Source organism: Micropterus dolomieu, linkage group LG23, assembly GCF_021292245.1.
Source record: "Micropterus dolomieu isolate WLL.071019.BEF.003 ecotype Adirondacks linkage group LG23, ASM2129224v1, whole genome shotgun sequence".
NCBI lineage: Eukaryota > Metazoa > Chordata > Actinopteri > Centrarchiformes > Centrarchidae > Micropterus > Micropterus dolomieu.
This window is the reverse complement of record NC_060172.1, coordinates 27,517,407-27,531,060: the sequence shown is the minus strand read 5'-3', so window position 1 is coordinate 27,531,060 and position 13,654 is coordinate 27,517,407. Positions and strand designations below refer to the sequence as shown.

At 39.5% G+C, this 13,654-nt stretch overlaps 1 protein-coding gene across 1 annotated transcript in view; it reads left to right on the top strand.

Moving 5' to 3' along the window:
• The first annotated feature begins 528 nt into the window (after positions 1 to 528).
• fgf11b (fibroblast growth factor 11b) overlaps positions 529 to 13,654 on the top strand; it is a 32,854-nt gene continuing 19,728 nt past the window's right edge. The window contains exon 1 of the mRNA XM_046040081.1: positions 529 to 721. Within this exon, the coding sequence (XP_045896037.1) occupies positions 529 to 721 (193 nt within the window). The remainder of the gene's footprint in view (positions 722 to 13,654) is intronic.

Below are 13,654 nucleotides of genomic sequence, written 5' to 3'. Positions count from 1 at the left end.
AGCATTCAAAATGAGTTCACTTTTCTTCAGTAAAAGTGTTTTTATATGTAAAGTAAATTGAGCTCCTTCCTTTTGGTATTGTCTGTTTTAAGTATCTAATATTTCTAATCTAATATTTTGGACTTGGATATCGAGGCGCATTTTGATGTGAAAGATGAGTGGGGAAGAGGGGTAGAAATATATCTTCATCTTAACCCTTTTTTTAAAAACTGAAAATGTGACTGTGGCACTTTCTTGTGTGCTCTGTTAGTGTCAGATTCTTATTTTTGGTCAGAGTGGAGGCTTTACTTTGGACTGCAGGTGAACTTGCATCTCTTCCAGTTCTTCGCTCTCCGAGGGAATCCTCAAACTAAACTCTCCCCTGTTAACCCACTTAGACGCCCCGATCTGCCCTGTGTGGGCTTCTCTTAAAGGTCCGTCCTACTGTAGTTTTTTTTTTTTTTTTTTTTGAGGAAATCAAGAGCCAAGCCAGCAAAGGGGGTACTGGGAAGGAAGTTACCCCCCTCCCAAAGTTGAGAGGGGGGGAAGATGGCAGCTCTCGCCAGCTCTCTCATTAGACAAAAACGGGCGGTCAAGGAAGACCAAACCAACCGACCGGTAGCCAGCAAGCGCAAGCCCTGTCCTAAGAGCAACAAGTCCTTGTGCCAGAAACAGATCCTGGTCCTGATCTCCAAAGTACGACTATGCGGGGGTCGAAAAAGTCGAAACGAAAAAAGGCCGGGTGAGTCACTGCTATCGCTTTCATCTTTCTCTGCTTGTTCCTTTTTTCGCTCACATGTTCAGATATTGGGCTAAAAAAGGAAAGCTGAACAAAGGAATGTGAAATTTGTATGAAATGACAATGGAGGAAATGAGTTTCCACAATTAATCAAATACAAATTTACACATTATAAAACTGAATAATTCAATGGGTTATCATAATGTCAAATTTTCAAATTTAAAGTCTTTTCAGTATGGAGTTAATTTCTTTACTTAAATCAATTTGAAAAGGAATCCCATGTTTATTTAGCTGATTATCAAGCTGCCAGTGTGCTTTTCCATGTTATTCAGTTTTTATCTCAACAGTGTATCAAAAATTATTTCCACTAGGAATAAGGAATCACCCAGCATGACATTGTATGACTAAAACATGTTTACCATCGACTCACAGTTAAAAGTGATCAACTTCATAGCTGTTGCCGTCAAAGCTCATAAAAGCTAATAGTTTAACACGAGCAGCTGTTTTCACTGCAGCCACCTCGTCTGTTTGATACACTGACCGGTGGCTGCTGCACTCAGCTCTGCAAAGGAAAAATAAAACAGGTTGTTGAATAAATGCCAAACTCAGCTGAAATCACTTTTCATACACCTCACAGAGCTTGTGCATTCCCAAATATATAATTATGCAGATACCTGCAGGAACAATAAATTGTGAAATTAGCTAAAAAAAAAACATCAGCAGTTTTGTGCACTCTTAGTATTCTCTCCAGTTTTTTTGCACATCTGCAGATTGTAGAATTCAGTGCAACCGTGCACATTTTCCAAATGCAGCAGGATTTGCAATTAGAAATTACCTTGTACACATGATTGCATACAATGGCACAACAAAGAGTTGCCTCATTCAATGGGGGAAATTCTTGGTTAACAAATAAGAAATGTTAATAGATGTACTTCACAATGCACTACACAAACCTACCGGCATCCTGACTAATTTGTGTAGAAGTTAAGGATTTCTGAAGTGAATGACACACATCCACACCAACACACCCACACAAGGACAAAATGTGGCTCACAGGGGAAACAAAAAAAACATTTATAATTCAATGGATGCTGTTTGGATGAATCAGCTACTGGCCTGAGTATTGCTGTATTGCTGAGTATTGCTGATGTACTTTCAATTTGAAAGAAGAACTTCAACACTGAGGCTCTGAATGGAGTATGTGATGTGTTGCCAACATCATCTTCTCTCTTACCAATCTGCAACTTTTCTGTGGAAAAGAAAAATGTGCCACAACACAGATAGTGTACAATCTTTTTGATGTGCTTGCAGGTGCAGTGTGTGTTTTATTTGTGTTTGTTTAATTTCTTAATATGTAGACCCCTGTGTTATTTTCTCCATAATTGATTTATTTCTAAATGCACCATTGCATTAAGTCAGCAGAGAGAATAATGTGATTTCTGCATTTATTTCTCTCTCCTTTGGTGTGACTGGTAGACTGCTGAATTATTTAATTCATGACTGAGAAACGTTTTGCCTTATTAAGTGTAGTCTACTAAAGTTAAATGATGCATATTACAGAAACAAACACCCTTCATAATGATTCTATCACGGCTGATTGGGGAAGAAACAGTTGATTTAGAGTGTCACCCCTGGAGCTAAAAACTGCATCTAAACAGATTGAACATGAGAATGATGAGTGACGAGCAGAGCTTTGTGCATGATGAGGACTTTCCTTTCATTCTGCACCACTCTGTAAACACGTCTACTATGCTTCAGACAGCAGTAATTCCAAAACGTTGAAGCCCATTGGCCAAAAGACTGATGTACTGTAGATAAGATGTTGTACAATATTCATTCTGAAAACTGAAGAAAGCTTCAAATTCAAATCACCTGGATTTCAGACCCTGATTTTCAGACTTAGCAAATGTGACATAACAATGATAACATACTGTAATAATCCAGCTATATAGCCTGGACAATCCCTGCTTTTTATTAAACTGGCTGTAAGTTGTTTACATAATAACACCAGATGTTCGTCTGGTGTTGCAGTGGCAAAGAGGCTGACTGTGGACATGAAACAAAAGGCTCTATGCTCACATACAGTTATTATCATTATGGTTTCATGAGAATATTATCAGTGTCTTGGTTTGTTCTGAGATACTAATACTTTTTTTTTACAAATTAAAGTGAAAACCAATGCTAAGTCTACATCCATGCTAACTGTTCCTTGAGGCTGCATGATATGCTAATGCTAGCATGGTTACATGCTGACAATGACAATGTTAACATGTTGATGTTTAACAAGTAGCCTATAATGTGTATAATGTGTGCATCATCTTAGTTTAGCATGTTAGCACTAAACACAAAATACAGCTAAAGGCTAATGGATCTTTTAGCGGGTATTTGGTCATACTGAAACTTAAAGCTGATGATGGCACCAGATGAAAAGGCAGAAGACCGCCAGGTAATTCAAAAAATGTCATGGCAGTCCATCCAATATTTGTTGAAATACTTCTGTCTGGATCACAGACAGACAGACATATTGAGACACATAACATTGACTTAACACACCTCTGCAACATTAACTGCTGTGGCGTAACGCTTCTTAGTGTATGTCCTCTGCTGAACCAGCATCAGAAACTTTGTTGGGACTGTACAGACTACAGACTCTGGCATAGCAACCCAAGCAGTACCTGCATCAGGAGTACTTTAAAACATGTTGTTGCTCGATAGTGCTGCTTAGCGGCTGGCTAGCTTTAGTTAACAACTGTTTACAAAATGTGGTCAAAATCTTAACCTAAAGTCTCCCAGAAAATACTATAAAAGTCAGTAGCTTAAAACCTTTTAACTTTTTTTTCACCATATCTCGCCCTGCACATTTAATTGAGAATATTTCATGTTTAGGAAAAATACATCACTGAATTATTGGAATTATGGGCTGTGAATGAGCTTAAAAGATAGAAATAGTAATAAGACATTTATAACCTAAAAAGTATAAAATAATTATAATAGCTTTACAAGAATATCATCGTCAATCGTGGACATCCTCGCAAACTACTTCAGTAGACATTGCCCAACCCTAATCAGTACTGGTTCTTAAAAAGTTTTCACCAATCACCTTTTAGTTATTTGTAATGTCTAACTTTCCCCCGAACCTTATCTCCCCAAGTAACCATTTTGTAGCCATGCTACTGACGTGGTTCTATGAAAGGCAATGTCAGTGTGAAATTCTGTGCAGACATTCAAGTTGCCCAGATAACATTTTTTGTCAATCTGCAATTTAGTTTTATTGAGAATACTGTATGTTTGTGCTAAGATTGTATGTTCTTTTTATCTACCATAGAGAAGGGTACTAAAGGTGATACACGGGGGGCAAGCAGCTCAATATCCCTCCCTTTTCAAGTCAGATTCCACCTTGAACAAACTAAGGGGGTGATTATTGATTAATCGCTATACATTAATGAGCTGAATTGATCTGAAAAGAGGGCAGCAGTGCAGATCACTGACAGTGGGAGAGTTTTTTTTCCATAGGCCAAGCACCTGAAGACTTCTCTTGTATATTACAGCACTGTACAGGACGCCTAGAGGAGGATGATGAAGAGGGGAGAGGCAGGTACAATCAGGCAGGTTCTGTGTTTTGTCACGGATCTCATCCAGTGTGAGCTTTGTGCCAACCACATGTATAAGCAGCAGGGTTTATGTCCGTCCCTTTCATTTTAGAAGCCAGTTGCTTTATGGCAGTAGTAAATATAGCTTATGTGTGCTGGTGTTATGTTAATATGACAGCTGAAAAAAAAAAACTCCTCTCAAAATACACAGCTGGCAGAGAATCGACAGAATCCTGTGATGGCAGTGGTGTGTGGAGAAAATGGATACATGTATTTCCTGGTAACAAGTTATTAACTCGTGCAAATGGGAAACTATTCTGTGCACTTTGTTGCATAAATGTGGAAGCATAATCTCTAAGCCTTTTTTTAAACCCACAGAACTTGTTTAAAGTTTATGTACTGTATATGTGCATGGAAATGAAAGACACACACACACACACACACACACACACACACACAGAGAAGACATTTAAATCCAAAGTCATCCAGATATGTGATACTATGAAATAATAACTTTAACAGCTATCTGGACTTTGGCAGAAGAGGAATGACATTAGACTTTACAGTAGTAATACCAAAAAAATACAAATATTAAAAACAGCAACACTATTAGCCGAGTATTTAGAAACTAATGCATAGAAATATAGTGCAGACCTAGACATCTTATAGCATTGAGTGTGCTGTCTGGCATGGAGGAGCACTGTAGTATGTTGTAGGAGTAAGCATCGGAGGGGCCAGTCGACAGTTAGAGCACAAATGTAGGCCCCGGCGGCAGGTGAGCAGCAGACCAGGTTACAGGGAGAGATCCCGCAGAGGATAGCATTAAGCTGACCCCATGAGATCAGGGCCACAAACTCGCTTACTCAACAACACCTGATCAGACAATGCAGTGTTAGGTAGCTTCTCATCAGAACTTTACTGACAGGGGTCAGAGAGAGAGAGACAGAGAGGGAGGGCGAGTCTGCAGAGGTAAACAGAGGTTTAAAGAGAAAAGTCAACATGTTACAGATGTCAGAGAAAATCTACCAAAAAGGTGGAAGTGTGTGGCAATGACGTGGGTGGACACAGATAAAGAGGTGATCAAAAATACAGCAAGGTGAGCAGGGAGAGATAGCAGTGGAGATTAAAGGGAAGGTGGGTGGGAACTAAAAAGAGCTGTGAATGAGCCTGATGTAGAGGCGGCATGTGTAGAAGAACATGAGATGGAAAGCCATGAGGCTGGATATTAACTGCCACTGCTAAACATCTTCCTTCCTTGTTTAATAATCTGTCTAGAAAGTAGGTTATTTTTGATTGAAACCTGAGAATCTTTCTCCTATTTAATGAATGTAACAGGTGTTTCAGTTAAAGCTGCCTCCAGGAAATTATGTTTATATACTACTTATTTGTTGTGCCTCCAAAATAAAAGCCTGAGAATGTTTTTTGCAGCAATGCTATATGTCAAGTTTATTTAGAGTATTTACTTTGAAAAGTTCTGAAGGACATTCAAAAGAGACTCTGGCTTGCTTAACACCCCTTTGGAAAAAACGTCAGTAAACGTGTAATTGGATTCCCCTGAATTTCCTCAGGGAAATAAAAATAAGATTCCGTAGGTTTATGAATGCAGATCAAATGCCGGGACACGCACACACTGCTGCACATGCTTTATTGTGAGCATGTGCAATAGTGTCCTTATAATCAATTTGTTTAACAAGGGAGAAAAAAAAACGCTTTGTCGAGCCCTTTAGTGTCATTTTTCCATGTGTAGTTACCTCAGAAAATGGTGATAAATCACGGTAATGACTGTAAGAGAAATTGGCAGTATTTAGTAAGACCGGCACCGATACATCTTTGTTCTGAACTTACTTGCTGTTATAAATGTTAGTAAATAAACTAAATTTGTAGGCGATGCGTCTGGAATAAATGACCTTAGAAATTTGCTGTCAGGCTCCTGCAATGTTAAAGTGTATCATACTGGGTTGAGCATGCAGTAAATGTTAAGAAACTCACAAAGCTGTCTCTCAGTTGCTCCGTAAGTCATGGAAAAACATCACAACTCTTTTGATAAAAACCAAAATCAGTGAAATTGCAAAGGTACTGAAAGGTGACATTGAACACCGGGTCAGATCTCGTTTACTTTTACCAGATATTTCCTGATTTAAATCAAACTTTTACCAATTTTAAGTTCTTGTTAATTTTTCTCAACTTGAATGAAAATGAAAAACAGGGTTTTGTAGAAAACATCTTTATATTTCTCAAAGTAAATCTTTCTGGTATCAGTACAGAAACTAGGTTTTCGTAACAGCACTCGTATTGAAAATGTCCAGCCTGAATCACATTCAACAACAGCTTTCTGATTGTCTCAATCTAGATGAGACAAACAGAAGATTAGTGGTTGATTGCCGTTGAGGTCATCCAATTCTTGGGGATTTTCAGCTTTGAACAACCCTTGTTTCATCAGAGGGATCTTAAATATCTGGTACAAAATGTTCCTGGGACCAAAGAATGGGGAGCGCAGCTGCGTAGAAGAAGTTGATCTAGTTCATCCCTCAAACGCTGTCCACGATGTACACATCCGATTAAACCACAATGAAACAACAAAGGTTTGAGCTCTAATCTTTTAGCGTGTTTTATATAAAGTAAAAACCCATTAGAGATTAAAGGATTTATTTATGTATTTATTTTCATTTTGAAGGTTTATCAAGTTTATGTCTCTGGTTTGCAAACACTATTCAAAGGCTCAGAAAATAAAGTCAGGACATGGAAAGGATCAGCGAGATCAGTGAGTTTTCTAGAAGTATTATTGCAGTTAGAGTTTGGAGTTGGCATGTGAAAAGACAAGCTGTTGACAACGGCCTCAAGTCTTATTCAAAGTGAGGCGGCGAAGGGATGTGTGCACAAAGAACTCCCTTTTGTTTCCCCTCGTCCCGAAGATACCGCCTTAACCTCCCACACATACCTACTAAATTGAATCTGTGGGTGCTTTGATTAAAGCTGACAAGGACAGATTGAGTTTACCTCTAACAAGAGAAAGACAGTGAAGGCGGAGGACACCTATAGAGGTAATGATGAGAAGAAAAGGAGCAGAGGTAGAGAGAACGTTAGAGGAAGAAGGGCATGAATGGATATGTCTGTGTGCACACGTACAGACCGTGTAAACATCAAGAAGTTAGTGTAAAATTATTACATTGAGTGAAATGCCAGATTAAAATCTCACACGATCGTGTTCAAATTGGCGGAATCAAGTTTATCAGTGTTTACATGATATGTCATTATATATAACATAATTTAATCTGGTAATCATATTGTGATCAAGATTTCTTGCATCATCATACCACATTTGAAATTCCCTGAGTTATAAGCACATACACACACACACACACACACACACACACATATATATGTATACAAACATATAGCTCTTTTCCACTGTGGGAAGTTAGCGACCCGTAACCTTTAGCTTCCCCTAACCTCAACTTGTAATAGCCCATACGGTCTAGGTTCTAGCGTCCGCCTTGCTTTCCTCTTGTTTTACAAAGTAGAATGTCTTGGACACCGTAAGCGAACCGAAAACTCCAAAAGCCACCTTGCTTCTGAAGGGAGTCATGGCTGGAGGATTACCTAGACTTGCTTAACATGGAGCGAGCAGCCAGTTTACTGAAAGACTTTGATAAGGGTCTGAGTGGGCACTGGGACATTGCCAGGAGAACCCTGAGCTGAGCGTTGCATGCATGTGGCTGTGGCTATGTGCACATACAAGAGCACAAGCATGTATTTCTTTGGGTGTATGTAAATGTACATAGGATTTATGTTTGTGAACGTATTTATATGCATGCATTCAGTGTATCTGTATTCACATATGTGTAACTTTACTACAAGTATACAACTTTCATGTACTTGCTCACTGGCATGCATGCTTACATATGGGTAATTGTACATCCATTAGTTCGAGTATATTTATGAGCCCACTTCTCTGTGTGTGTATCTGTGTCTGTACATTTCGCTGCAGCTGTGTGTGAGTATTGAAACTGTGTCAGCTAAACTTAATCTCAGACAATGTTTTGCTGAAATATACAGTGGACTCCCTCCTCCCATGCAAAGCTGCTCGTCAGCTTCTCTACTCATGGTTTTCTTCTTCTTCTTCTGTGTGGGAAAAGTGAACCGTGTAAGGACTATATCAAAGTGTTTCAGCAAGCAAATCAATCCAAGTTCAAATTCAGAATCCTTTGTTGTACATCACCGTGCTGTTTAGCTTAGTTGTTTGTTTACTTGTGTGATCACCACACGATCTGACAGAGGTCTGGGCCCCCGTGGGAGTGCAGAGGAATGTTTGTGTTTGTTTGTTCTGCATACATTAAAGTGCCTGATTGTGTCATTGCTGGAGGGTCCATGGGAGAAAGGATAGGTGAGGTGGGTTGGGGAGCTGTGGGGCTCTTGCTCTTGTGCCTCAGTGTTTTTCTATGCAGCTCATGAGAAAGCACCGTTGAGATTTGGTGCTGCAATGTTATAGATAAAGCTGTGAATCTCCTGCTCTGAGCATGTTGTTAACTGTCACTGATATGTTCCTGTCATCATGCTAATGAAGCACATATGTGAATATTGAATGTGTCAGGGAAGCAGTGTGAATCCTATTTGCTTCTGCTCTGTTTGACATGCTCTTGTCAGCACCCTTATTAAGCAGCAATAACTCTATCTCACTTATGTGAACTACAGCCATTGTCACATGGAATAATTTATGAAGCCTTGAATTTAAATTAAGAGGCCATTGTTGGAGTTGCAAGTAATGTGATACACCTCATTCATTCCTATTCCTTCTCTAACCTCACCTCGGCCCAGCCATCCTTCTTCTTCCTGCTCTACAACATCCTTTTTCAACCTGTCTTCCCCTATCTCCTCTCCCTACCTCTCACCCTTGTCACACTCTGTATCTTTGTATTGCTCTGTCATTCCATCGCTGCCCTTTTCTCTTGCTCTTGCTATCCTTCCCTCTTTTATTTCTGGACAAACGAAGAGCATTCCTCAATCTTGCCTCCACGTTATTAACTAGTTTTCATGATTCTTCCCTTGCTCCTCTCCGTTTCTCTCCCCCCTCTATCTTCCCACAAGGTTGATAATTACTTGCAGCACTGAAGAGCTCATGGCCCAGTTTATAAAAGGAAAAAAAAAAGGAGGAACCATGCTCTCCTTTTATAAGAAGCACAATCAAAAACTACACGAGAGACAGGCTCCCTCTATGTAGTACACATACAACAACGCACATTCACTGTACGCATGCATGCAAAGAATTAGCGATAGAGGCATAGACAGAAGCTGAAAGTGAAAATCAGCATGAGGGGAAAGTCAGGGAGTCCTGAAAATATAAGCCAAGGAAAACCCCTGTTGTTCGGTTTGGTCAGAGAAGAAGAAGAAATGCCCTTGGCTGCTCAGTCATGCAGGCCCCTAGTAATTACCTCCAACCTTATCAAAAAGAGCTTGGCTACAGGGAGATAAGCAAGTAACATACTGAGCTCAAATCAAGCCAGATAAATACATTAGTGTAATGATAATCAACACAGAGCTATACACTACTCTGATTAGCGATAAACCTCAACCACTGCTTATTTTTCAGAACAATTACACTGCAGCGAAGGGTTTAAGTGTCCTTGATGGCAGCCCTGATGCATGAAGTGATTACCTTGGGTTCTAATGTGCATTGACCTCATTTATACAGATATGCACATAATTGCGGTGTGAATGGCTGTACTGTAACGCTAGCCTCCAATCTCCCCCAGGTGATTTTTAAAATGATTATCGGTGCCGGATGGAAATTGATGAGGGGCACCCCTGTGTAGACCGTGCAGTGGTAACTGCTGGGATTAGAGGCAAACCCAATTTTAAAAACAAAACATATCACTATAATCTCCTGCTTTTACAAAACTTGTAACACTTACTTTATAATCGGTTTCTCAAAATAAATGCTAATAAAATATTTCTCTCCAAAATACGGTAATAGAAGCACAAGAAAATCATACTTGTGCATCAACTATGTGACTAGTGTTAAGTTTAACTTCTTGTTTCTAAAAGTGAGGACCGGGGACCCCTGGACAGAATGTATGACTATGTTGGTCTTCAGTTTCATACACTTTCTTCAATAAAACATTTAAAAGCAAAAATCCTATCAGATAAGCGGGGTCGGTGTGTCAGTTTAGGGCAGTGGTTCTCAAAAAGCCCCCCAGCACACGTAAACAGACTGAATTCTTATCAATCATTAACCAATATTGGGGGAGCAACAAATGAAAAGGGATCCAAGTTGAATTTGATTGAAATAAAATAAATGATTCAGATTAGTATGATAGCATCAAATAAATCAAGTTCATTCAACTTAATTCCACTTCTTATTTTTACCCTGGTCATCCATGCCCCCCTTGCAGTGCCTCCATACTACCACAGAGGGGCACGTCACCCAGTTTGAGAACCACTGGTTTAGAGGTACTTGAACCACTGACTTAAACAGTTACATAGAATTACACTACCAGTTACACAATGCCTGCAATAACATGCGTTAATGTGAACCTTTTTGAGCACTGGCAGAGGTAAATGTGACTTACTATTTGATTGCGCATATTCAGTAAGGCTGGGGTCAGTCAAATATGTTGATTTGTCAACGCGTTGCTGCACTCGGTCTTCCCTTCAGAGAATAAGCTGCAGCTTAACGACGTCGCCTTCGACCGTCTGAGGTTGGGGAGTATTTTAGACTGAAATGGCGCATCATGACGGCAGCAAGTCAGCACTGCTAATCCTGTATACTTTTTGTCTGCACACATTGACAATCAACATTAGGATTGTCAACACAAGGAATGTGTTTCTGTATGTCGTAGTCACTTGATTTTCTTAATAGCTGTTACATGCAAGTAATTTCTTACTGTTGCTACAGTCTGTAAATATTTTTATTTTCTTTGCTCCACACTGACGCAAAAATACATTTGCCAGAGATTATTTTACTCCTGAGATAAAATAAATCCAATCCATAAACCATTTTATGTTTTCAGTCAAGTACTTCAGCAAAAATACTGATTATCCAGTTCAGGAAAAGGGTTGACATACAGTTTTTGAATAACCTGTGTCACAGCAATCTTTTTGAATTTCAGGTCCAGTATTTTTCTGAGCAGGCATCTGACAGATTGCATCTGTTATTATTATTGATATCATAACACAGCAGTGACTCAATTTAAAATAAGCCACTATTATTATTATTCTAATGTGCTTTATGTGCCTCTTTTTCAGGGTGATTGAATAAAATGTTGAGTTATGAATGAGACAAGTTTTTGATATTTATATTGGATAAATTGTCATATTAATCGAGTAAAAATGTTTTGAGTAATCACAAATAAATTAGTCCTTAGAAAAAGGTCATCGTTAGGTGGAGCCTATATTGCTTTCCTGCTTGTCAACTGCAAGTCATATATTCGTTCATGTGTGGAGAGGTCACTTGAAAACGGGCCTGCTGACGAGTCAACATGTCGCCGCGTGCGCTGACAACACCTGATGTACATAAACAGACAGGGAGCTCGCTTTGACCCACACTCCACTGACCTGGATCAGCGAATGTTTTCTGTCACTCAAGCCCACACGTGTCCCAGGAGTGCTGAATGTAGTCACACCCCTCCTCTCCACGGGAAATACCCAGAACTGTCGAGGCTGCAGGTTGTGTTTCTGGCGCAGCTATAGTGAAAGTTCTGCAAGGGAGACGCAGGCATGCTCAGCCTGAAAGATAATGTGCACTCCCTGCCTTTCTTTTAAAGAAAACAGAAAAGGGATGCACCTCACGCAAGATGACTCACATGGGATAGGACACATATGGTAGGATTAATAATGATTATGAGCATTCTCAATTGGCTCAAGAGAGAAGATTTTTTCACTCAGTGCTGATCCATTTACTGAATGGTCATGGTCGATTTTTTCAGAAAACCTGAGTAAAATGTAATACTTTGCTCACAGAAGAATATTTAGCATGAGTTGGGAATCTAAGCCTGTTAATCTGAGTTAAGTTAAACATCCCTTCCACCACTCTGAGCACAACAGGTTTTATTCCCACCACAATTTCAATGTCAACCTACTCCCTTTTCAGTCATGAGTACTTGAGGGTGCATTTTCTCCCTTTTCACTTTCATGCAAAAACAAAAAGGCCATTTTAAACCCCTCAGGTGGATTCACATTTCTGCGTCACATGAATGTCAAATCACCAAGGCTCTTCTGAATTGTTAAGACTATTTTGATAATCAGTGAATCCTTGCAGTCATTTGTCAAGAAAAAAAGACAAAGGTTCTGTTTCAAGCTCCTGGTGGTAAATTAAACATCTTCGGGTTTAGTCAGGTCAAACAAGCCGTTTGACTTTGTCTCTTTGGACACATTTCACAAGATAAATCTGAAGGGTTGTGCGGTGATTAATGGAGTATGAGCTCTGATATACTTTTGTTGTCCTTTTTGGGATTTATCTCTAAGCTATTTGTGCCTTTAACAGTTTTTTTTAAATGGAACAGCTAGCTATTCATTGACATCTGAAATGTGACAAGGGGCCCCAACTAGACACAGATTTTTAAAGCACATTTTATAAGCGTATTATATGTTTGGTTTTTTTTACGTAAAATATTAATCTGAAAAGTTACTTGTAACTACAGCTGTCAGATGAATGTAGGCAGTGAAAATGACAATATTTCTCTTTGAAATGTGGTGGATTAGAAGAAGTTCTTATACCTCAAAATTGTACTTAGGTACCTTCCACCAGTGCAATAGAAGCTGCCTGACTTCAAATATTAAATTAGTTTGGGTTATGGTCTTATAAAACTATGATTGCTTTTGGCTCCCTGCCATATAAAATACGCTCTTACTGTTTGAATCCAAGTAGGCTATGCCCTAACATTCCCAAATCACTAAACATGACCTTTGAGTCAGTAGCTTTCCGAGTTATCATCCTCTCTGTTTACCCCCGTGGAGCAGTAGAGACTACATGTGCACACTACGCATCCTCATGATACAAACACAGGCTTTTTGCTCATGTAAACAACTCTGTGTGCTTTGCTAATCCAACCAGAGGTAGACTCCTGTCACAGTGTGTCACTATCTGTCAGTGTACTTCTCCGGGGCTTATGAAGGGGAAGGAAAGTTGGCTTCCCTAGTAATGTGTGCTCACTCTTATGTGGCTTGGACGCAAACCACTCCAGCGATTTTACAGATGAAGTTCAGTTTAGTTGTCACGGGGAGTACTACTCAGCCTGTGAAAACACTTGTATAATGTCTGCTGTGGCTCTGGAGGGCCACACCAGAGCTTTGCGAGGTTTGAATAAATAACCCTTGCCATGTCATCAGGGTTAATGCTGGTGTTGCAATC